Source organism: Rhincodon typus, chromosome 2 (genome assembly GCF_021869965.1).
Source record: "Rhincodon typus isolate 14 chromosome 2, sRhiTyp1.1, whole genome shotgun sequence".
Lineage (NCBI taxonomy): Eukaryota > Metazoa > Chordata > Chondrichthyes > Orectolobiformes > Rhincodontidae > Rhincodon > Rhincodon typus.
The window spans coordinates 45102529-45128959 of record NC_063333.1 but is presented as its reverse complement, the minus strand read 5'-3'; the positions used below and the strand labels follow the sequence as shown (position 1 = coordinate 45128959).

Below are 26431 nucleotides of genomic sequence, written 5' to 3'. Positions count from 1 at the left end.
GCTGAGCTTTTCCAGCAACTTTGTTTTTGTTCCTGATTTACAGCATCCGCAGTTCTTTTGGTTTTTATCAGTATTCTTATAGCTGTACTATCAGATTTTAATGAGCCTAGTTCAAAATTAAACCAGTTCTTAATAGCAAATCCAAGTTAGTCTCCACATGGGGAGGAATCATCCTGGAATATTTGTGGACTTTTAAATGCTACACTCTTGCTTACATTTAGTTGAACATACTTTATAAATAAACTTGCAGGTCCCTCTTAAACTCACGTTATAATGCCTGTGAATGCTTTTCTGATTTATATCCAAATGAAATCAAGCTTAGTGATTCATATAACTCCTGGGATCAGTAATTTAAGTTGAACAAGAAGCCATCTGTGACCAGAATCTGGGAGAGTCGTTGATGTGCAGTGAACAGTCTGACATAGATGACATTGTCTGAGGTATGAACAAATATTCCAAAGGAAAACAGAGTTTATTAAAGGTTATGCTTTAATTACATCGCTGCAGTCCCAAATTACACATGATTAAGAACTTCTTTTTAAAACTCATGATAAGTTGTTTTCCGGGTTTTTTTAATTGTTTTTTTGTGTATTGGCTACTTCTGTGAATTATTCTGCAAACTTAATGCAAAAGTGATCAGCTTCTTCAAGAATTAAATTAAAAGTTGCTAAAGATGTATCATTTTTTAAAAATATTAGTGGGACTACAGTGCTACAAAGCGATGGGTCAACTAACTTGCAGTTTCATCCAAAATTCAGGTTTGAGTTAAAATTTAAGTGCTACACCACCAAGTACTTTATTGATGGAACTTTAGTTAACCAGGCATTTTTGTGAAAGTAAGCAGCGGCATCTCACCAGGGTGAAAATTGTGAATCTGTTTCACTGTCACAAATGATGTTCCTAATTCCCAGAAAAGAGTTTAATGTTTATCTATCCCTGGCCTGCATGATGTCTACATTTCCGAGTTGTTTGTATTGGAAAGTGATTCACCAGGGTGTTATCAAAGATGAAAAATGGCAGTTAATTAGAGATAATTGAATGCAACTTTTTGTACCAGAGCTGAGTGGTTTGACTCCCGTCTTAAGAATAATTGAAGGTTATATTATAATACAGGAAGTCATTTGAGTTACCTATGCTGGAAAAATCCAAATCTGATCCAGTTCTTACTCTCATTGAAATCAGTCCATTGAGTCCCTGTTAGGTCAGTGCAGAGCAATCCCACACCCCGGATGTGTATCTGTAGAACTGCAAAGTTATTATTTCCTTGAAGTGCACATCCAATTTCCTTTTGCGGACATTGATCATCTCTGCTTTTATCTATCCTTTTGAACAGTGCTCCCTATCCCCATTTGTTCCGATATTAAATATTTTGCCCATCAAAGATACAGTGGTGCATGCTTTAAGAGTTCTCTACTTAAAGCCTTATGCCAGGGGTTTCCCAAGTTGGACGTTGGAATCGTAAGTGGAGTCGCAAGCTTAGATTTTGTGGTTGCAAGCTACGAGGCGCAATGGCTGACTGACCCCCTGCCCCTTGCACTAATAGATCTTCTCCTGCCTTTCCCCGCAGTTGTATGTGGGGTTGCAACAGGTTTCAAGCTTCAAAATGGGATCATGGTAGGAAAAGGTTCAGTAAGCACTGCCTTAAGCAACTTCCCCTAAACGTCCCTTCTTCTCGTCCTGTCAGTTTTACAGTGCTGGCCCGTCGTGTCCAGTCATTGGAAATAGGCTTTTCCTATTCACTGTACGAAAGTCTCTATTAAAAACCTGAAGCAACCACATGAAAACATTTTTTATTTATTCATAGAATGTGGGAGACACTGTTGAAAAAAACATTGGTGAGTAATTGCAGTCCAGCTTTAAGATGGTACTGGTAGTGGAGGGGGTGACTTTTTAAGATGGTGGATGGGGCTCCTTTGTCCTGGATGATTGAATGCATCTTGAGTTTCATGCAGCTCTGATTCTATAATATATTATAAACTGCACTTATCCAGGCAAATGGGGAGCATTCCATCACATTCCTGACTTGTGCCTTGTAGATGGTGGAAAGATTCTGAGGAGTCAGGAAGTGAGCTATTCCCTGCAGAATATGCAGCCTTTGGCTTGCTCTTGTAGCATTGATATGCACTTCTGGTCAGCAGGCTGGTGATGGTGGGTGATTCAGTGATGATAATGTCATTGAATGTTGAAGAGCGATCAATAGACTTTTGTTGGAGATGGAGATGTATATTACTTGCCATGATTTGGACCATGCTTGTATATTGTCCAGGTTGTGTCAAAGCAGAATTTAGGAGCAGGTGGACACGATTTGACTCTTTGAGCCTGATTTGCTGTTCAATAAAATGATGAATGATCTGGTTGTGGCCTCAACTCCACTTTGTTGTATGCTACCCAGAACTGTTGACTCCATGATTGAACAAAAATCAATCTAACTCAGACCCCAGTAAATTCAGTGACCCTGCCTCCACATGCTGATGACACTCTCAGAGAAAGAAAAAAATCTCCTTGTCTCCATCTTAAATGGGAGATCTTTTCTTCTTAAACTCTATCCCTTAGTTCTTGTCCCCCGACTCCCATGCCACACAAAGACACACAAGAGGAAGCATTCACCTGGTAACCCCCATAGAAAGTCCCCTCAGGATTTTCTAATGCAGTGACATCATTTGGAAGCAATTTCTTCACCCAGAGAGTATTGTTTCTGGCTGCAGTTGTGCAAGGCCTTGGTGAGACTGCACCTGGAGTATTGTTTGCAGTTTTGGTCTCCTAATCTGAGGAAGGAAGTTCTGGCAATGAAGGAAGTGCACCAAAAATTTATCAGACAGATTCCTGGGATGGCAGGACTGATGTATGAAGAGAGACTGGATCATTTCGGACTATATTCACCGGAGTTTAAAAGAATGAGGGGGCTATCTCCTAGAAAGCTATAAAATTCTAACAGGACTGGATAAGATAAATATAAGGAGGATGTCCCCTGTGACTGAGGAGTCCAGAACTAAAGGTCACAGTCTAAGGATATGGAGTAGGCCATTTAGGACTGAAATGAGAAGGAATTTCTTCACCCAGAGAGTGGTGATCCCATGGAATTCTCTGCCACAGAAAGTGGTTCAGGCCAAAACATTGAATGTTTACAGGAAGGAGATAGACATAGGGTTAAAAGGATCAAAGGATATGGGGAGAAAGCAGGAACAGGGTACTGAGTTGAATGATCAACCATGGTCGAACAGCAGAGCAAGCTCAAAGGGTCAAATGACTGACTCCTGCTCCTATTTTCTTTTTTTTTTAATATAAATAAGGAGACCAGCACTTTAAAAAGGCATGGACTGCTTCAGTATCTGAGTGATTTTGGATGGTACTGACCAATTGAAAAAGACAGCTGACCTTTATAATAAAGGCAAGACCATTTCACGGAGCCACTGAAGATGGTTGATTCCAGGTTTGTGGTTCTGAAGAACTCCAGAGGCAATATTGTAAGGCAAGGATGACTGGCCTTCAATAACGACAACCATCCTCCTTTTGTTCTGAGTATTACTACAGCTGGTGGAATGCTTTTCTCTGATGTCCATCGACTCCAATTGTTTGAGACAAGATTCTTGGTAGGAAGCAACAAGCTCTCTTTTAATGGGATTTATTGCTTGTTTTTGGTTTCATTACCTGCAAATCGCACCTCAGTAATGGGCAGCTTTGTATTCTACCACCTGCCACATGGAAACTAGACATTAACGACTCCTGACAAGGAAAGCAGATCAGTTATCTGGTGACTTTAGCTCAATGCTTGTTCCTCTGGACCACCATATTGAACAACCATCAACAATATCCCTGCACACTCACCAGGGCACCTGCTGCACTCACCCCACCCTACGCACCAGCAGACAATGACTTCCAGACTCTCGGTATTGTCATGGCACCTTTCCAATTTGCCTCGTGTTACAGGGGGCTAAAGAACAGAAAAAGGCCTTTCAACCCAGTATGCACTGGTTGAAAACAAACACCTACCTATTCTAATCTCCTCATTTTCCAGCACTTGGCCTGTTGCCTTGTAATGTCTTGGCATCACATAGCATATCTAAATACTTTTCACATGTTATGAGGGTTTCTGTTTCTACTACCCTTACAGGTAGTGAAATCTAGATTACCACCATCCTCTGGATGAAAATATTTTTTCTTCTTATTCATTCTAAACCTCCTGCCCCTTAATTTAAATCTTTGCCTCCCCATTCATGATCTCCCCATCAAAGAGTAAAGTTCCTTCCTGTCTATCCTATCTATGCCCCTCATTTTTTTATGCATCTCTATCTTCACCCCCACCCACCCCCCAAATCTCCTCTGCTCCAAGGAATTCAACCCATGTTTATCCAATCTCTCAACATAACTAACTTACAGGATACTTCTGCACTTTAAAGCTAAACTTAAAGGAGCATCAGCAAGTAGCATTGAATTGCTGCAACAAGCACACTTTGTGCACAGGGACATGTATTGTACTGGGTTTCACCACAGCTGGACACTCGCTCCCTTCGTGCTCACTCAACTTGAACCTACCTGGATGCTCACAGCATTGCCTGACATGCATTCTTGCACTCTGCCACCTCCAGTCAAAGCGACCAGGCTTCTATTTTGCCATTTAGCACAGACACAAAGCCAGGAGACTTGTAACGGTTAGCAGTCCTCAGTAAGGTCAAGGGAGACAACCTTCAGCCAAGGGTGCTCTGGTACAATAAGGTGAGGGCAGCCTCTGATATCAGTCCACGGCTTGGATGTGGTCAGCTGGCTACTTGTGGAGGTCAAGGTAAGGATCACCCTTTGTAAAGGGTGAGCGGCCAAATGTCGGTTCATCAATGTTATTGACATAACTGCCCTCGGAAATGTTCTAGAAAACCACTCAGTTATTTCAGACAGCTCGGTAATATCAAACTGCTAAAAAGCCTCAAAGGAATGGAACAGCTTGGGCCCCTCACATCATCCAGGAATTTGAAATTATAACCTCGGGACTGTGAACACTGTAAAGTCCTCCTTTCTAACATCTGGGGGTAGTGCCAAAATTGGGAGAGCTGCCTCACAGACGAGTCAAGTATTAGGATTTCGGGCTCCCTATTGTTATATGGTAATGCCCAGTTGATATTAGTACCAGATCCTTAACAGGCTGGATAGATCACAAGTTTTCTTTTCTTTTGTTACCAAAGCGATCTTTTACAAAAACTTAAGTATGCAATGGTGCACTCTTTGTTTTAATAATAAAGCAAAACAAAAGTTTATTAACGACAGAAATGAAGATAAACAAGTAGAAAAACCACTCTATCCTCTTATAACACAGATTCAAAGATTTTTAATCACAAGAGTAGAAACAACCCAAGCACTCTTTGTACATTGAAAAGAAACAACAGCTTTGTATCAGTATCAGTAAAGATAAAAGTCACCATTGTCTTCCCAGACCATTGAACTGCTCTGGTGGTTTAACCTGAGGGCCACCAAACCTGAAGGAAGGGAAGATTTTGAGAAGAAGAGTCCTTCATGGTAATGCTAGCCAGTGCAGAAACTCTCACACTGTTGGCATCAAGCTGCATTGCAAACCGTCCAGCCAGCTGAGCTAATTGACCGTTCCTTACGGTAAAGTCACCAGCGTCCTGCTGGACTGTCGGGCTGCTGTCTGACTGGAGAGAGATGATTTGTGGTGGGTAACCATGCCTTAGGTGAGGGGAGAGGGTGAGGAGGAGAGTCCTTCATGATAACCTCAACCGGTACAGAAATTGAACCTGTGCTGTTGGCATCCCTCTGCATTACAAACCAGCTGTCCAGCCAACTGAGCTAACTAACCCTATCATATCAGATTCAGTTACTCTGTTACAGTAGACTGACATTGATGCAATTCTTGTATTTAGTGTCATACCTATGGCAAGACCCATTCCAGCCAATTTGCAAGAGAGAGAAAGTCATTGCTTTTTTGAAATGCTTGATTGGCTTGAAGTAATTAAGGTTTCAACCTATTTGCTGGAAATGTAGATAATTTTTTCTTAAATATTATTATGCTTCTGACATAGCGTACTTCTTGTGCTAAACTATACCTGATGTAGCTTCAATTCCTTTTCTCGTTTTTTTTCAAAAAATACTTAACTTCATTTCCACTGACTGTATCCAAATATTCCAGTCTGGAATTTATCATAACTTCTTATTCTAAGATAATTTCCATACTTTAAACTTGTTTCCTTAGCACTTTTTACTCCATCAAAAGACTTCTTAGAACTTTGGAACTTAATATATTCTTCTCTCTCAAAGGACTTTCCTGCACAGACTAAAAAATGAAAAAGCCCCAAGCCCTCTGAGTAACTCTGAGTTCCCTAGGAACTCTGGATAGCTACCTCTTACATGGAGTTATGGGTACTGTATTCTTTAAAAATAATTCTCATCTCCAAAAATACAGACAAACCCATATGTTTAACTGAAAATTCATGTCATAGGCCAGACCAGGTGAGGATGACAGATTTCCTTCCCTAAAGTACCAGGTAGGTTTTTGAGATTATCAACAATTGTAATCATTAGACTTTGTATTCCATATTTTTTATAAAAATTCAAATTCCACTGCTTGCCATAGTCGGATTGAGACCCTGGTCCACAGTGCATTACCTAGATCTCTGCATTACTTATACAGTGACAAAATCACCATGTTATCACCTGCCCTTGTCTCCCCTACCACATCATTCTCGGGAACTTATGCTGTACGCTCTGTACAACTTGATTATCCTTTCAATAGTAGAGCATCCAATACTATATACAGTACTGTGTCACTGCTATTGCCTTGAGAAAATTCATCATACTTGTATAAGACCAAAAGTGCTTGACCCTTCCTTACCTACAACTGCAGTTCCAAGGCACAATGCAGTAAAATCTCAAGTCTTTTCACTATTAAATGAATACTCAAGACTTCTGCTTTTTTTGAAGATGTAACGCTCAACACTTTGTTGATTTAACATTTGTCTGCTCTTTCTGTGAACATTTCTATATTCTCCTGAACGCCACCTCTCTGAAGTCCCTATTTGTCCAGCTTCTTGGAACTCCCTTCATTTATTTTCATCCCTGTCTATCTGACCATAGACAGACAAGGCATTTTCCATAATTCCTTCTCTAATCCTAATGGCTTACAACTCTTAGCTTTTATATAAGGTAAGTATTATAGCATGTTATTATGTCTTAAGTTGCTGCCCCTCAAAACGATGTAATCCTTCAGCGGGCGGATTTCCTACATTTTGGTGAAAGGGGAAAATAAATTTAATTGATTTTATGTTGTTCACTGATTACATTTACAAAATAAAATACATCTGTGCCCCTGAAGTAGACTGCTTTCAATGTGAATGCTACAGTGTGAATGCTTCACACAGGGACAAAAAAAAATGCCAGGAAGTGATGATTGCTTAACTGGAAAGAAAATAATGTGGATGGAAAATGAATGCCATCTGAGGCCTCTGATTGACAGTAAATTGAAGCTATGGCAACTATGTTCAATGGCATTGAGTAAAGCAAATCAGATGTTGGGATGTATTAAAGGTGAATATTGAGCCAAAATTGTGAGGTAATCCTAGCAGTTCATAAATCACACAGCTGCACTTACTGTGTTATTGCCACAATACAAAAGGGATATTGCAGCTCTTGAAAAACTGTAGAACATAGAAACAGAATGATTGAAGAGATGGAATAATTCCATAAATTGGTCATGTTCTCATTGGAAAACAGAAAATTGAGAGGTGATATGTTTGCTGTTTTATGATTCGAAAGAACAAGATCATATAAACCACCGTGAATTGTTTCACAGTGTAGAGAGCTGTGGATTTAGAGGGCATGCACTTTGCTTGAAGGGGCTAAATCAAAACTAATCTGCAGAAAGAGTGGCCCTGAATTTATCAAAGCAAATCATCTTGTGGTAAGCGCTATGAGTCCATAGAGTCATACAGCACGGAAACAGACCCTTTGGTCGAACTTGTCCATGCCGACCAGATATCCTGAATTAATCCTGAATTAGTCCCATTTGGCCTGTATCCCACTATACCTTTCCTATTCATGTACCCATCAAGATGCCTTTTAAATGTTGTAGTTGTACCAGCCTCCACCACTTCCTTTGGCAGCTCGTTCTGTAAACGCACCACTCTCTGCATGAAAAAGTTACCCTTCAGTTCCCTTTTAAATTGTTCTCCTCTCACCTTAAACCTATGCTGTCTAGTTTTTGACTCCCCTACCCTGGGAAAAAAAACCTTGGCTGTTCAACCTATCTGTGCCCCTCGTAATTTATAAACCTCTATAAGGTCACGCCTCAGCCTCCAATGCTCCGGGGAAGATAGCCCCAGCCTATTCAGCCTCTCCCTGTAGCTCAAACCCTCCAACCCTGGCAACACCCTTGTGAATCTTTTCTGTACCCTTTCAAGTTTAACAACATCTTTCCTATAGCAGGGAAACCGGAATTGAACGTTGAGTTGAATTTTTTTTTCTAACACTTCAGCTCTAGTTTTGCCTTAAAAATTCTTGAGCTGTGTGTTAAGGGCGCACTGAAGGCAACAGTCTATCTGGGAGCTTAGCGGAAAATGGGACAAGTAGTCTCACTTCTTAACCAGTGAAAATTTAAGGATTTTACTAGCTCTGAAGTAGTAGCTTGGATATCTGATTATTTAATGAAAAGTCAATTAAAGTATTACTGAATTACGTACAGTTCTGTGTATTTTTGCCTATGGGCCATGATACAGCAGTTGAAGAGGACAGTCTCCTGCCTTTGATTCAGCTAGTATCTTCGGGAAGAATCTTATAAGAGTCTGAGTGACGTGGGCCAAGGTGAGATATGTGGCAGAATCCACCAAGACGTCCAACGAAGCTGATCTCAGTATCAGTAGCATCTTGTCTTTTTTTCATGCTTTTGGCAAGTTAATTATCCTTGTTAATGATCCAAATTTCATGGTTAATACTCAGCATGCTATCTCACCAAACATGCCAAACAAGCTAGACTTTGGGAAAACTCAATATGGAATCCAGAGCAGATACCGGGCAGATTTCAAAGGATCTCCATGTCGTGGAGGAACAAACAGCAACTCGCAGCAAGGTCTATAGCCATCAGCTGGACATAGCACGGACATTAACATCAAGTATTTGCGAGTCTCTTATAACTGTCATGGAACCTCTCTTCGTGAGACAGCTCACAGGGTGCACTGGCAACTAGTTTTGAAACACTGCTGCAAGGACACCTTGTGTGCCATGGCACCTAGTTCATGGATTGGCCCAGGCTGCATCTCACGGTCATTGTTTGTTATCTTAGCGCTCACTCATATATCAGCTACCTGCATGCCGTACCATGCATACTATACTGTGTTGTGCCATTTAATGCAGTTACACACCTTGGCAAGTTGCCACGTTGGTCAGCATTCCTAACTCAAGGGGGTGGACATCTAGTTGTATGTTGCATCAATGTCACACCTTCTCCATGTGTCAGCACATTACATGTCAGCAAGCAAGCTACCATGTGCTAAAGTCTGATCAGAGTACATAAGAACATAAGAACTAGAAGCAGGAGTAGGCCATCTGGCCCCTCGAGCCTGCCCCGCCATTTAATAAGATCATGGCTGATCTTTGAGACTCAGCTCCACTTACCCGCCCACTCACCATAACCCTTAATTCCTTCACTGTTCAAAAATTTATCTAGCCTTCCCTTAAAAACATTCAACGAGGTAGCTTCAACCACTTCACTGGGCAGGGAATTCCACAGATTCACAACCCTTTGGCTGAAGAAGTTCCTCCTGACCTCAGTCCTATATCTGCTTCCCTTTATTTTGAGGCGATGCCCCCTAGTCCTAGTTTCACCTGCTAGCGGAAACAACCTCCCTGCCTCCACCTTATCTATTCCCTTCATAATCTTATATGTTTCTATAAGATCTCCCTTCATTCTTCTGAATTCCAATGAGTATAATCCCAGTCTACTCAGTCTCTCCTCATAATCCAACCCTCTCAACTCTGGAATCAACCGAGTGAATCTCCTCTGCACCCCCTCCAGTGCTAGGATATCTCTTCTCAAGTAAGGAGACCAAAACTGCACACACTACTCCAGGTGTGGCCTCACCAGTACCCTATAAGCTGCAGCATTGCCTCCCTGTTTTTAAACTCCATCCCTCGAGCAATGGCAGACAAAATTCCATTTGCCTTTTCAATTACCTGCTGCACCTGCAATCCCACCTTCAGCGATTCATGCACAAGGACACCCAAGTCCCTTTGCACAGCAGCGTGCTGCAATTTTTTACCATTTAAAACATAGTCCATTTTGCTGTTATTCCTACCAAAATGGATGACCTCACACTTATCAACATTGTACTCCATTGAGTAGTCCTGAATGAAGTCCATGGAGGCAGCTATCAGTCAGAGGGTCACAGACAGTAAGTGCAGGGCAGCCTTCCATAACAGGCCAAAGGATTGGCAATGGTCAGTTGTCTGATTGAGGTGATCTCGGTCAGGATGCCCATGTCTCTGCAGTTCAGGAAGTGCTTTGCAGGCATTGGGTACGCAGGAGGCAGCCTTCCTGATGCTTCCTCTTATCCTCTTAAGTACTCTTATCCTCCGAGGGAGCCAGGAGGGATGTGGTGTGTATGGGGTACGAATGAGGGGAGATTTTGCAAGTATGGTGAGAGTGGCAAAGCATAGATCAGGCTGCCAGCGTCTGATGGCATGGCCTTCTCTGCCAGTCCTATGGAAAACAGACTCTTCTGCTTTGTGGCATCCAGGTCCTTGTTGGAGAATCATGGCACCAACTACCCCTTCTCCAACAGATCTGGAAATGTCCTTGGCCAAGCAGGGCAACTTCAAAATGCCAGTGCTCATCCGGGTACACAACAACCAGTTAAATATGGCGTGGCTGCAAGGGATGCTGGTCTTTTGGCTGATATCTGCTGAGTGGCAAGTTGTTCTGGAAATGGCTCATGGTAAGATAAAGGAAAATAGTCCCAATGTTCATTTCCGGGAACATTCTCATGAATCCTTTGTGTCCTCATCTGAAAGCCTTCACATCTTTCCTAAAGTGTAGCCATTTCCTAAAGTAGTTGCAGTACTCCAGTTGAGGCTGAACCAGTATTCTGTGCAAGGTTAGCATAACACCCTGGTTCTTAAAGTCTATGCCCCTATTAATGCAGCCAAGGATGCTGTATGCTTTATTAGCCACTCTTTTGATCTGCCCTGCCAGCTTTGATTGATCATACAGATAGTCATCCAAGTGTCTCTGCTCCTGCAGCCCCTTTGTTTGATGTTGGATCTCTGTATTCTTCCTACAAAATGAACCACTTCACTCACCAAACTGAGATATCAGAACAGGTGACCTAAAGCAGGACCAGAGTGCTGGGTCTTAATAAGTGACTTAAAGGATACCACAGGCAGAGAGGTTTAGGGAGGGAATTCCTGAGCATGCGATCTAGACAGCTAACGGCATTGTTGCCAAATGTAAGAGAATTCTGATGTGCAGAACTCCAGAATCAAAGAGTGCAGAGATTTTGGAGAGTTAAGGGGCTACAGGATGCTAGGGGAAAGGAAAAAGGCTTATTTACAGTGCCCTTTGAGACATTCAAAAGGGCTTTACTGCCAATGAAGCAATTAGAATTGTAGTTGTTGTCACGATGCTAGAACAATAAGAACAATATTGATCTGAATATGTCAAAAGGCAAGTTTGTGCATAGCCAATGGATAGCCTTTAAAGAACCATGGCAAGGATAAGAGCAACTATATGTTCCTTCAAGGTGCAAAACCTCAATAAGAGTCAGCCAACCATAGCTGACATAGGAAGTTAAGAGTTATATAAGTTTGAAACAAAAGACTCATTAAGTTGCTGGTAGAAGTAAAGAATCAGAGGTTTGGGAGATTTTTAGAACAGAGCAAAAGACAACCACAAAACTAATCAGGAAAGCGTGAATCAAATATAAATGCAGTCTACCAAAAGAAAACATAAAAATGGACTGTGAAGGCTTCTACAGGTTTGTGAAAAGGAAACGTTTGGCTCAGACAAATTATAGGCAGAGTCAGAAGAATCTATAATGGGGAATAGAGAAATGGTAGAGAAGCTAAATGATTACTTTGTGGCTGTTTTCACTGAGGAAGACACAAGAAATCTCCAAGAGTTAGACATCCAAAAACTAAGGAGAATAAAGGAACAAAAACAAAGTTGCTGGAAAATCTCAGCAGGTCTGGCAGCATCTGAGGAAGGGTCACTGGACCCGAAACGTTAACTCTGTTTATTTCCTTCACAGATGTTGCCAGACCTGCTGAGCTTTTCCAGCAACTTTGTTTTTGTTCCTGATTTACAGCATCTGCAGTTCTTTCAGTTTTTATTTAGGGAGAATGAAGAGTTGAAGGAAATTAGTATTTGTAAGAATATTGTACTGGAGATCTAAAAAGTTGATAAATGCCTAAGACTTGATATTTTATATCCTGGAGTATTGAAAGAGATGGCTATAGAGATAATCAATGCAAAATTCTATACATTCTGGCATTATTCCTTCAGATTGGAAGCTGGCAGATGTTACTGCACTTTTCAAGAAGAGAATGAGTGAGAAGACAGGGAACTATAGCTATTAGCCTTACATCAATATTAGGGAAAATGCTGGGATCTATTATATGGGATGCAATAAATGTACACTTGGATAATAGTGTTCTGATTAGGCATAGTCAACGTGGATTTTGGAAATCATGTTTAATGATCTTGTTGGAGTTTTTTTAAGGATATTATTAATAAAATTGACAAAGGGGAGTCAATGTACATGGTTTACTTGGATTTTCAGAAGGCTTTTGATAAAGTCCCCAACAGAAGTAAGTTAGAAAAATTTAAAGCACATGGATGGGAGATAATGTGCATAGATTATGGATTGACTAACTTAAAGAAAACAAGTTTTTCTTGCATTGGCAGGCGGTAACTACTAGGAAATTATTAGAGAAGATTCTTAGGGACAGGATCAATTCTTTGACCCCAGCTGTTCACAGTATATATCAATGGACTTGGGGACCAAACGTAACATTTTCAAATTTGCAGATGATACAAAGCTAAACAGGAATGTTGTGTTGTAAGGAAGATTTAAAATGTTTTCAGGAGGATCTGGACAGGTTTCATGACTGGGAATTACCATGTTAGATGAAATCTAATATGGAAATTGTGTGATTATCCACTTTAGTACAAAGAACAGATGTGCAGAGTACTTCTTAAATACTCTTCCCGTGAGGATGAAAGGTAAGGATGGCAAGTTTCAGGAACCTTGGATGACAAGAGATATTAAAATGTTAGTTAAAAATAAAAAGGAAGCATACATAATGTTTAGTAAACTGAAATCTGGGAGACATGGTGGCTCAGTGGTTAGCACTGCTGCCTCACAGCTCCAGGGACCTGGGTTCAATTCCACCCTCGGTCGACTGTCTGTGTGGAGTTTGCACGTTCTCCCCGTGTCTGCGTGGGTTTCTTCCAGTTGCTCTGGTTTCCTCCCACAGTCCAAAGATGTGTAGGCTAGGTGGATTGGCCATGCTAAATTGCCCGTAGTGTTCAGGGATGTGTAGATTAGGTGGGTTACAGGAGGATGGGTCTGGGTGGGATGCTCTGAGGTTCAGTGTGGACTTGTTGGGCCAAAGGGCCTGTTTCCACACTCTAAGGATTCTATGATGATGAAATCAAACAAGGCCCTTGAGGAGTACAAAGGAAGCAGAAAAGAACTTAAGCAAGAAATTAGGAGGGCTAGAAGGAGCATTGAAATATTCTTGGTAAGTAGGATTAAGCCCAAGGCATTTTATATGTATTTGAGGAGGAAGAGGGTAGCCATGAAAAGAGTAGGTCCCCTCAAGGAAAAAGGAGGAAATTTCTGCATGGAACCAGAGGAAGTTGGTGAGGTCCTAAATGAGTACTTTGCATTGGTATTCACTGAGAAGAAGGATATAGATGATGGTCAGATTAGAAGGGGGTTTGTTAATATTCTGGTGCATGTCAGTATTAAAAAGAGGAGGTTTTGGGTGTCTTGGAAAACATTAAGGTAGATATGTCCCCCGGACCTGATAGGATCTATCTCAGGATACTGAAGGAGGCATGGGAACAAATTGCTGGGGCCTTGACAGAGATCTTTGTATGCTCTTTAGCCACAGGCAAGGTCCCAAGAAGACTGGAGAATAGCCAACGTTGTTCCTTTATGTAATAAGTGCAAAAGGAATAATCCAGGAAATTTTAGGCTGGTGAGCTTTACTTCAGTGGTAGGGAAATTATTGGAGAAAATTCTTAGGGACAAGATTTACTCACATTTGAAGAAGGACTTATTAGGGATAGATGGGGAGGTGATGGCCGAGTGGTATCATCGCTGGACTGTTAATCCAGAGACCCAGACAACGTTCTGAGGAGCCAGGTTCAATTCCCTCCACGGCAGATGGTGGATTTGAATTCAATAAAATATCTGAAATTAAGAGTCTAATGATGACTGTGAATCCATTGTCGATTGTTGGAAAAACCCATCTGGTTCACTAATGTCCTTTGGGGAAGGAAACTGTCACCCTTACCTGGTCTGGCCTAAAATGTGACTCCAGCCTACCCTCTGAGCAATTATGGATGGGTAATAAATGCTGCCTAGCCAGCAACACCCTCATCCCATAAATGAATAAATAAAGAAAAAAAAGTCAGCATGGCTTTGTGTGGGAGAGGCCTTGTCTCACAAACTTCGAGATTTTGGGAAGGTGATGAAGATGATTGAGGGTAAGACAGTGGATGTTGTCTACATGGACTTTACTAAAGCATTTGACAAGGTCCCTTATGGTAGGTGCCCAGAAGATTACATCACATGGGTTCCATGGTGAATTGGTTAGTTGGATACAAAATTAGCTTGGTCAGAGAAGACAGATAGTAATTGTGGAGCAGTGTTTTCCTGACTAAAAGTTTGTGACCAGTGATGTTCTGCAGTGATCAGTACTATTACCTCTGTTGTTTGTAATGTTACTAGTGACTTTGATGAAAATGTAAATAGTCTGATTATAAGTCTGAGTAGTAAGTCTGTAGATGATACAGGAATTGGTGGAGTTGTAGATAGTGAGGAAGTTTATCAAAGGATACACTAGGATATAGACCAGTTGGAAAGTTGGGCGGAGAAATGCAGATTGAGTTTAATCCACAAATGTGTGAGTTGCTGTATTTTGGGAGATCGAATGCAAGAGGAAAGAATACAGGAAATGGCAGGACCCTTAGGAGCATTGATGTACAGAGAGATCTTGGGGTCTAAGTCCGTAGCTCCCTGAAAGTGGCAACACAAGTAGATAAAGTGAGAAAGAAGGCACATGGCATCCTCATTTTCATCAGTCAGGGCATTCACTATAATAGTTGGCAAGTCATGTTGCAACTGTATAAAGCTTTAGTTAGGCCACATTTAGAGTATTGTGTGCAGTTCTAGTAACTATACTCAAGGAAAGATATGGACGCTTTGGAGAGAGTGCAGAAGAGGTTTACCAGGGTGTTGTCTAGATTGGAGTGTATCAGTTATAAGGAGAGGTTGGATTGTTTTCACTAGAGCATCAGAGGCTGAGGGGCTACCTGATTGAAGTATATAAAATCATGAGAGGCATGGATAGGGTGGATAGTTATAATCTTTTAGTAGCCTAGTAATCAAATACTGGGGGCATAGGTTTAAGGTGAGAGGGGAAAAGTTTAAAGGATGTATGTGAGGGAAGTCTTTTTACACAAAGGGTGGTAGGTGCCTGGAACGTGCTACCAGGGGTGGTGGTAAAAGCAGAGATGATAGCAATATTTAAGAGGCTTTTAAACAGAGAGGTCAAAAGACAGGGAATAGAGGGATATGGACAATGTGCAGGCACATGGGATTAGTTTAGACTGGCATAATGGTCAGCACAGACATGGTGGGTTTAAGGGCCTGTTCCTGTGCTGTACTGTTCTATGTTCTAAATGATGAGACTTTGGAATATTAGATGTGTGAAAGAACTTGTCTGTCCTTGTCAATCAGTCATTGAAGGCTAACACGCAGGTGCAGCAAGCTATAAGGAAAGGTAATGGAATGTTTGCCTTCATGGCACAGGGATTTGAGTGAAGGAGCTGTGAAGACTTCCTTCAATTGCATAGGAACTTGGTCAGACCACACTTCGACTACTGTGTGCAGTTTGGTCCCCTCATCTCAGGAAAGGTAATATTGCCTTAGAGGGAGTGCAACAAAGTTTTATCAGACTTGTTCCTAGGATGGCAGGACTGTCCAATGGAGAGAGATTATGCAATGTATTGTATTGTGCGTGTATTGTCTACATCCTGCAGAATGAGAAATGATCTAATTGAAACCGACAAAGGACTTAAAGGAATAGACAGTCTAGATGCAGGTCAGATGTTCCCACTGGTTCGGGTGTCTAAAACCACACGATGAAAATAAGAGGGCACGCCCCTATCTACATCAATGGAGCTGAAGTGGAGAAGATCAAGAGCATGAAGTTTCTAGGAGTGACAATCACCAAAAATCTGTCCTGGACCACCAAAATTGATGTGACGGTCAAGAAGGAAATTTGACGTGCCCATAAGGACTCTCACCAATGTTTATAGATGCACCATAGAAAACATACTATCTGGATTCATCACGGATTGGTATGGCAACAGCTCTGCTCAGAACTGTAAGAAACTGCAGTAAGTTGTGAACACTACCCAGACCATCACACAAGCCAACATCCCATCCATTGACTCCATCTATACTCCTTGATGCCTCGGAAAGGCAGCCAACATCATCAAAGTCCCCTCCCACTCCGGTTATAATCTCTTCCAACCTCTTCCATCAGGCAGAAGATTCAAAAGGTTAAACACATGTACCAACAGCTTCAAGAACAGCTTCTTTCTGCTGTTATTAGACTTCTGAATGGACCTTTCAAATGTCAAATCTGATGTTCACCTCACCTTGCGCACCTTCTTTGCAGCCGTTACTATGTATTCCTCGCCCTTCAATCACCCCATGATTTTTGTATGTTTTGATCTGCCTGTACTGCATGTAAAATAAAACTTTTCACTGTACCTAGGTACATGTGACAATAATAAATCAAATTAAATAAGGGAGATGTCGCTTAGGACCAAAAGATGAGAATTTCTTTCTTACTTGCAGAATTGTGAATCTTTGGAATTCTATTCCTCAGAGATAAGTGGAAGCTCTATCTTTGAGTATACTTAATATAGAAGTTATATATTCCTGACAAACTGATCAGAATCTCATTACTATTCTAAACACTCCCATCTATGGGCTTTCATGTGTTCCATTTTAAGATATTGCATACACAACATTACAGATAAATTCATTGAGAAACGTCACACTTATTCATGTGGCAATGCTATATATTGCACTGATAATTTTTTAAAGCTATTTATCTGTGGACCAGACCACTGGCTGGACCAGAATGTATTGCCCAACCCCAGTTGCCATTGAGTAAGTTGCCTTCTTGAACCGCAGTTTATTTTGCAGTCTGATTTCTAAGCTTTGGCTTTGCTGGGATTAATCTTATACAAGTCTGCTGAATGTGTAACTGAGAGCTGATTTTATCAGTAGATAGCTGTACCTTTTTCTTTAAGTTCTGGGAAGAAAGCTTGCAAGGCATTCTTTGTCAGGGTTGGTTTGTCTTGCTAACTGTATCTGTCAACCATGCACCCTGTGCTCACGTGAGAATGTCATCTGGTTTTGCATATCGATCAAATGGTTGAGCAACTACCTTAATTTGGTAGTTGTCCTTAATTGTGAAGAAATATTAACAATACATTTTGTTCTTTATATCATGTTATGTACTACGCATATATGCCCTCTAGTGATTGATGAGGACCTTGCACAAATCAAACATTTCTAAACAATTGGAATCTGTAAGTGCAAGTGATGAAAAATAATCTATATCAAATGCTTACTGCAATTACAAAATAGATAGTAATTTGCTAATACTTACTGATTTGAGATAAGCTGAACTTTGCTAGGATTATAATGCCAATATCCAGAACTGGAGAAAAAAACTGCTGAGAAGGCACATTTTCAAAATACCATTTTTCCATTTACCTTCTCAACTCCAGTATCATTTACTTTGATTTCTCTTAGTTTACTTACAAGTAAGTTTATACGAGGAAATTGGATGTGGTTCTTTACGAGGGTGCCAATTTTCCAATATTAATTTAATGAGGTCAATTATTTTTCGATAATATATGACTATGATTTGAATCAAAGTTTCCTTTTTGATTGCTGTTTCTTAAGGTGCTTGGCTGAAGAGTGGATTGGGCCTTGTACAAAGAGAAGGCGACTATCTCACTTGGACATACTTCGCTCCACAGTTGGGTTACTGGGTTGCAGCTATGTCCCCTCAAAGCCCAGGTAAATAATTCAGGAGAATAGTAGCAACGTTTCAGGGTCACCATGAATGGTAGAGTTTGGAAGTCATGGACTAGAACACTGCAGTACTGTTATTGATATTTACCAATATTGAAACTGAAGGTGCCTGATAAGTGTAGGTATTACTGTACTTTGACAATTCTAAGTATTTGACATAGAATGAGTAGTATTTCACCTGTTTTAATGTTATGCAGTACAAAGGGATCCCATCTCCTTTATAAAATGATTCCAGTGATATTTGCTAAATTATTTATTTTAACCAAAATAAGTTATTTGATATAATATAACTTGCATATTTTAGGTAATATGGGTTCTGTTGGAGCCAGTGACATCACTGTCTATCATACAGCCTTCCTGTTGGCCATTCTTGGAGGAATGACTGTCATTCTGCTGGTCCTGCTTTGTTTACTCATCTATTATTGCAGGTAACTTTTCAAAGGAACATGTTTCTTAGAACAAAACAGAGCACATCAAAATAGTCCACTTCCAAAGGATGGGATCTTTTAACAACCACAGAATTTTAAATCTTATTTTCTGATGGACTGCGCACTATGTCTTGCATGATTTTTCTTATTATTAGTGTTTTTTTAAACTGTTTACAACCAGAGCTATATGAAAGATTTTTAATTTTTCTAGTATAATTTAGAGTTATGTTAATATGTTTTGTCTAATATGTGTACTCCAGTGAGGTAGAAAATTACTCCCTGCAGCGATTCTCCTTTGAATTTGCAGTCTCAACAATGCTGTCAAGAAAGCATCAGTTGACTGGGAAGAATAAAATGCAGATTGGAGAAACTAGGGCAATGTGTTTTCATAGAATCATACAGTACAGAAGAGGCCCTTCATTCCATTGAGTGTATACTGTCAAAAGAAAAGCTTTATTTAAGTGTATGTTCATTCATTATCGTTCAGTCATTAGTATATAGTTTATTCATTACAAAGGCAATTGCATAAATAAAATACAAGACTCAAGAAGTTGCTTTTTAAATTGCCAGGTAGATGTTTCTTGAAAAATTTTGATGCATTTGGTTTATTCTTAAAAGATATCAAGTTTAACTGGAAATTCATTAATTATATGAAGTGATTTATTTCAATACAATCTGAAATATTCTTTCTTTCCACCCCGATCAATTTTTTTACAGGAGAAAATGTTTAAAGCCCCGTCAGCACCATAGAAAAATTCAGCTGTCCTCTGCACTAGACAGTTCTAAGAAAGACCAAGCAACATCCATGTCTCACCTCAACTTAATCAGTGCAGTCCACATGGAATTGGTATCATCCAATGGAGAGGCAGATGTACATACACCAATGCTGAAGCCCTCATACAGTACTTCACGAGAATTCAGTTCTAGAGAAGAATTAATTTCACACAAAGACCCATCTTTAAGAGAGACCTTAAAGGAGGAATATTGTCAATCTCCTCCTCGAAACTATCACCTCAAAATGGCAAGATCCATTGATGTTACTGAAGATTTTGAACCTCCTGCGAGAGAAGACTATAGAAAGAGCTACAATTCCGTTGTTTCCCAGCCACTACTGGATAAACGAGATAAAGAAGTTCAGGCTTCAATAAGACTTCTTTCCACAGACAGTAAAAGTAGTATCCAAGAGCCAGACTATCAACTATCATATGTTCCTGACAAAGCACAAAAAGTGGACAGAAAGGCAACTGATTACATGATGTCCCGGTCAGTTGACCATCTTGAAAGACCAACCTCTTTTCCACAGCCAGGCCAGTTGCTCTGTTGCAGTTCAGCAGATGAAGTGAATGACAATGTTTATAGAAAAGTACTACCTACGTTAGTTATTCCTGCCCATTATATGAAATTGCCCATGGAATATCAGTCCATGGGGCAGCCTTTAACTGCCCCTGCAGAACAACAGCTGGAGTTTGAAAGATTACAAGCAGAGCTTTCTATTTCTCACCAACAGATGCATCCTCATTCTCAACAACAACAGCAAGTGACACCACAAACTTTATCACAGCAGCAACTTCAGGAAACAGAAGGTGGAGACTGGAGTCCCCAGTCATCCACCATGTCAGAATCTGTATCCATCCCAGCATCACTAAGCGAAGCAGCAATGGCTCAGATGAATAGTGAAGTCCAACTCTTTGCAGAAAAAGCACTGCTAGAAATAACAGGAGGAAAGCCTCTCCCTCACCCCAGAGCTTGGTTTGTGTCCTTAGATGGCCGTGCAAATGCCCAGGTTAGGCATTCTTACATTGACTTGCAGAAAGCTGGCAAAAATGGGAGCAACGATGCAAGTTTGGATTCTGGCGTGGACATGAATGAACCAAAACCTTCCCGAAAGGGAAAAGAAGCAAGAGAACAGAATCTTTCTGGCAGTATGACGTACACTAGGCTGGTGTATGTGGATGACATGGAACAGAGCGGTAGTGAAAGTGGTACCGCTGTCTGTAGCCCAGAGGACACCTCGATGAAACCACTAATGGACGGGTCAGCTGAAAGAGATAGTCGCACAACATTAGGATTACAGAATGAAAACATCCAGCGAATTGAAGAACTTGAGGAGTGTCTTCCAACTAGTCCACGACACACAGAGACTGCTGAAACTGATGAAAAGATAATGAATAATGAAAATGACCGTATTAATGACAATGATCAAATCAATGAGAATGATGACACTGACAGCACTGAAGACCAAGACGAGGATAAAAAAAGCCCTTGGCAGAAACGGGAGGAAAGACCTTTAATGGCTTTTAATTTGAAGTGATCATTTACAGGTTTACTCTCATTGGAGTTAAAATAAAGTTGCCAAATATGTTATGAAAGCGTGTGTTCAGTTGTGGGAATTTGAGATAATGAAAGAGGGAGAAGACATAAATATATTTGAAAGGAGCTGTGAATGCTGTGCTGATGTTTCAGACATTGTAGGGAAAGTGCTCAGAGAGCTTTCTGAACAATTGTTGCTTGAATGAAGGCCAGTGAGACAGCTGGATGATTAAAGAAAGATAATGTCTTCAAATTTATTTTTGCCATAAATGACCTATTGTATGAAATAATCAGTTCCATGCCAGATATTTTACCTAAATATCCAAACAGTGGCAGTGGTTGACAGATTGTGATTTATTTGCCAGAATTATACTGTAATAGTGTATAAAAGGGCATCACGCTGTGTCCACGGTTATAAAATATTTGAAAGAAAGGCTATGCATTGCTGCTTTTAAAATTATGTTGCTTAACTCACTTGTCATGTCTAATATCTGTTGTAAACTATTTTTGTTAAGATCGCTTATTCTATTAGATTCAATATTGTTAGAGCATTTAGCTACCAGTATGCTGTGAATGACAACACTCAGTGATGGCAGAAGCCACTGATTAAAACCAAACTGTCCTCTTTATTAAAAAAAAATCTGGTCCGGTATTCTCCAAGTGCCTTCATGTTTTCCACTTAACAAACCCTATTTCAATAGTTCTTGTCTCTGGACTCTTGAAATTCTGCTTTTCATAATTGTCAGTTTTTTGACAGTTCTATATTGATTTGCATGCAATTATCAACCAGTTGTGCTTTTATGTCATGCTTAAATTGCAACAGTATATTGTAGATAGTAATGTGTATTGTATTACTGGTTTGCTGTTGAACTACAGATAGACTAGAGAACTTTTACAGAGACATGAAAAAAGTAGCCATGAATGGATGTTCTGTATATATTGTATGTTTGGCTGCAGTTGAATATTTTAATTGCTAGCATTTCCAATGTCTTTCCAATCTGGGATAATTGAGTGGTCAAGACTGAATGATCAATGTGTTCAAACCAACATGTTATCCTTCTGTGTCATTTTACAGTACAAGGATTTCTTTTCTGTACAATCATTTGGATTGGTTGCTTGTTTCTACAAGGCTAATTATTCAAAATAAATCTTGGGTAAAAGCTGAAGTTTCTTGTATTTATTTTTGGAAGGATTTGCAGTTAGTCTTTTTTTAAGTCCTGTATTTATTATACCTTTCTTTATATAAGTAACCAATTTCTGGGGGCATTTGATTTTTTTGTGCTCATGGTATTGAATGAGAAGTTGAATATTTGCTTACTCCATGATCACATTAGCTGTTTTATAGGTTATAATAAAACCAAATGTACAACATGCTCCCTTGTCTCACTGAAATTAATACTTGTTTAAAATATTGTAGTTTCTTTTTATCCTGTGGATTATAGGTTAATTTATGTTTTTGTGTGTTTCAGATCTCCAGTACCTGCAGTTTTTTGTTTTGTTTTTATGTTTAAAGGTAGTTAGCCATATGTTAACATTTTTAAATGTATCACGCATATTCAACTCGTCAGGCAGTAATCCTGGTGACTCATCAGCTCTCACAATTTAGCAAGTCTGGGGTTTACCTTTATTTAAATCTGGCATTATCAGTCTCTTTCCACCCTATCCCACAAAGAACGACAGTTTAGAACATTTCTATCTGTTTTGTAATGGAGTCAATAACAAAAAGAATGCCTGACCTGTCTTCTAAATTCCCCAAGCCATGGTTCAGCCCTGGATCATGAGATTTGCTGTACTTTTTGGTGGCCTATTTCTCACTCAGCACTATCAAACCACAACCTGAACACAAGGCAGTACCATTGTCCCTTTATGTTAAGCGTACGAATTCATTAATAGCACACAAAATCTGATAGCTTGAAAAACAGATAACAGAGCACCTGCTAATATAATTTATATTTATAAAAGAAAATTTAAGACACTAAAATGATATATTTTTATTTTACTTTATTTTTGCGAACTAAAATGGGTAAAAAATTATTTTAAATTATGTCACCAGATATTCCCCAAATGAATCCACTGGGTTCAATACTTGGGAATTGATTTATGGCTATGAGACTAGAGGACAATTAAAATTGATTAGGTAAAAGTTCTTGAATACAAAAGGACAAATTCTCAACATTGTCCATATTTTTAAAAAGACTCAAAGGTTTTACATACACAAGTTAAAGAACGGGCTGACAAACATCGTACAATTGGAGCATTTCAAGTGGGAGAAGACGTAATGGTATTGTTCCCTCTGAAAGCAAAATTCAGTGATACATACAAGATTGTTAGGAGGTTCACTTAGCTGACAGATAATCCTGGAAGATAAATCTGTAATGTCACATTAACATGTTGAAATGGTACTATCGCAGGGAACAGGATAAAGATGAGTAAGTATGTCAGGTGATAAGAGTAATGGAAGATGATTGAAATAATGAGCATGAGGCGGAAAGAGAAATGGATAGTTTTTAAAGCCAACTTCCTACAATTCTAGAAATTCTGGGACAGTTAGGCTATTCTTCTATTTAAAGGAAGGACAATAGGAGGATTGCATGATAATCTGGACAGATATGCTTGGATGTACTGCATTAGCTAGGTATGATGCTAGACAGTCAGTACCAATAAAACAGTGCCCTTATCCGTTCAACCCAAATAAACAAGTTCAGGTAAAAAACAGAAATCCAATACATGCTGGAAAATCACATGGTTGAACCTAGTCAAAACAGCTAAAGTTCACCATTACTGTTGGTTCCTAAATGGGATTGATCTATGATCATTCCATGTAGACGACAGAAAGGCAAATACAGTCACGGAAACAAACTTGTACCCACTTCCAAAAAAACTGAAAACTCTAATGGAATTTACTGTTCCTAAAACAAAATAAGAAACCATGAGATTTTTAAGAATGTGTGGGTTTTACAAAAAAATTTTGCATAATTTCAGCACAATCGCTATTTCTTTAACAAATGTATTTGTTAAATAGGCAAGCAAAAGAGGTATGGTCAGCAGAATGGCATGCAACTTGGCAACTTTGAGAAGCTGAACCCAATCTAAATAAATGAACCATTGTTGATCACATTTAAAATGGACGTTGGTGCTCGTGACCTGGAGGTACGTGCAGTCTTGTAATAGAATGATGAATTGGAAGTAGAGAAGCCAGTGGGGTACTTTTCAAAGAAACTAAATCAGTATCAGAACAAGTACTGTACTGTAGAAAATTAGAATTTGGGAATATTATCATCTCTTCAACACATTGATGTCTTGCTTGACATGGTAGCAAAGAGTTTTTAATCTACATGGCCCTTAATCCACTGGCATTCATTAAAATATGAAACATGAAACGATTCGCATGGAGTCACTTGTTTCAACTATTTAATTAAAGATTTTGCATTTTACTGGAAAAGATAATGTGGTTACACAATGTAAACTGAGAGTTAAGTTCAAGATCTAAGAAATACAGAAAGATTGTGTAAGTATACCTAAGAGAAAGAATGAATGGATATAAGTTTTTTACTTTCTTGTTTGTGTATCACATAATTAGTGATGAAACATGTATAAAATGGTGTTTCATCTCTTATAATGGTATATAAAGACCATCTATTTTTGTTTATCTTTAGTTTTGAATATGAATTAAAATGGGCAAAAGGACTGTTTTAAAACTGATGACTGTGAAAGGAATTGCTGCAGTTTTAAAACACGTTATTAGAACTCATGAGATAACAAGGTGTAGAGCTGAATGAACACAGCAGGCCAAGCAGCATCAGAAGAGCAGGAAGGCTGACGTTTCGGGCCTAGACCCTTCTTCAGAAAATTAGAACTCATTGTAAGTTGTGTTTACACTGCTACATCATTGAAGCAGTGAGAGAAGAGAAATAAGATGCCATGGAAGCATGATATATGCATAAAGTAGCATTTGTCCGGCAATGAATTGCTGATTGATTCGTGCAAATGTGACCAGTTTGTGGTTATTGCAAGTCATTAGCTCGGTAACAGTGCTGTAATTGGCTCCCGGGCATGTGAACAGTTTGTTTTTTATGACCAAGAAAAGAAGCCTCTGGACTTCTGAAGGAGAAGCTTCTGTGTCTATCTCTCTGCAGTAAAAGTAACTAAAACTGGAAGAAAGTTAGTTGTTTTCTCCCAGCAGTTTTTTTTTCATTCAGGGAACATAGGCATCGCTGGCTGGCCAGAATTCATTGCCTGTCCCTAGTTGCTCTTGAGAAGGTATTGGTGAGCTGCCTTCTTTCACCCCTACAGGTCACACGCTGTAGGTTGACCCACAATGCCCATTGGGAGGAAAGTTGCTATTAGCTGTTGACTTTAACCAGCATGTAAGAGACTTAATGATTAGTGTACCAATCGCCCAGTACCTTCTGTGAACAGTGAAAGAATCTGGAGAAGGAGATTGGAGAACTGAAGGGCCTGGGAAGAGTCATGGCATCATACAGATCATTTAGTCCAAATCATCCATGTTGACAAGGTATCCCAAACTTAACTAGTCCCACATGTTTGTATTTGGCCCATATTCCTCTAAACCTTTCCTATTTATGTATCTGTCCAAATGTCTTTTAAATGTTGTAATTGTAGCCACCTCAACCACATCATCTGGCAGCTCATTTCATACACGCGCCACCTTCTGTTTGAGAAAGTTGCACCTCAGGTCCCTTTTAGATCTTTCCCCGTCACCTTAAATCTATGCTGTCTAGTTTTGGATTCCCCTACTCTTGGATAAAGACCTTGGATATTCACCTTACCATGCCTGTCAAGATTTTATAAACCTCTATAAAGTCACCTCTCATCTCCAATGCTCCAGGGGAAGAAAGCCCCAGCCTATCCAGCCTTTCTTTATAACACAAACGCTCCAGTCCCAGAAGAATCCTTGCAAATTTTTTTGGCATCCTTTTCTAGTTTCACAACATCCTTCCTATAGCAGTGTAACCATAATTGAATGCAGTATTCTAAAAATGTCCTCACCAATGTCCTGTACAGCCACAACATGACATTCCAACTCCTATACTCAATGTTCTGACCAATGAAGCCAAGCATGCTCAATGCCTTCTTAACCACCCTTTCTACCTGCAACTCCACTTTCCAGGAACAATGAATCTGCAACCTTAGATCCCTCTGTTCAGTAACACTCCCCAGGGCCAAATTAAACTCCATCTGCCACTTCTCAGCCAATTGGCCCATCTGATCAAGATCTCTTTGTACTCTTAGATAACCTTTTTCACTGTGCACTATACCATCAATTTTGGTGTCATCCACAAACTTACTAAGCATACCTCCAATATTCTCATCCGAATCATTAAT

The 26431-nt window shown here is 39.8% G+C and overlaps 1 protein-coding gene across 1 annotated transcript in view; it reads left to right on the top strand.

Annotated features, from left to right (window-relative positions):
* Positions 1-22251, top strand: part of fam171a1 (family with sequence similarity 171 member A1) — a 170983-nt gene extending 148732 nt beyond the window's left edge. The window contains exons 5-7 of the mRNA XM_048607863.1: positions 18216-18332; positions 18652-18775; positions 19493-22251. Of these exons, the coding sequence (XP_048463820.1) occupies positions 18216-18332; positions 18652-18775; positions 19493-21086 (1835 nt within the window). The 3' untranslated portion in view covers positions 21087-22251. The remainder of the gene's footprint in view (positions 1-18215; positions 18333-18651; positions 18776-19492) is intronic.
* Positions 22252-26431: the final 4180 nt, after the last annotated feature.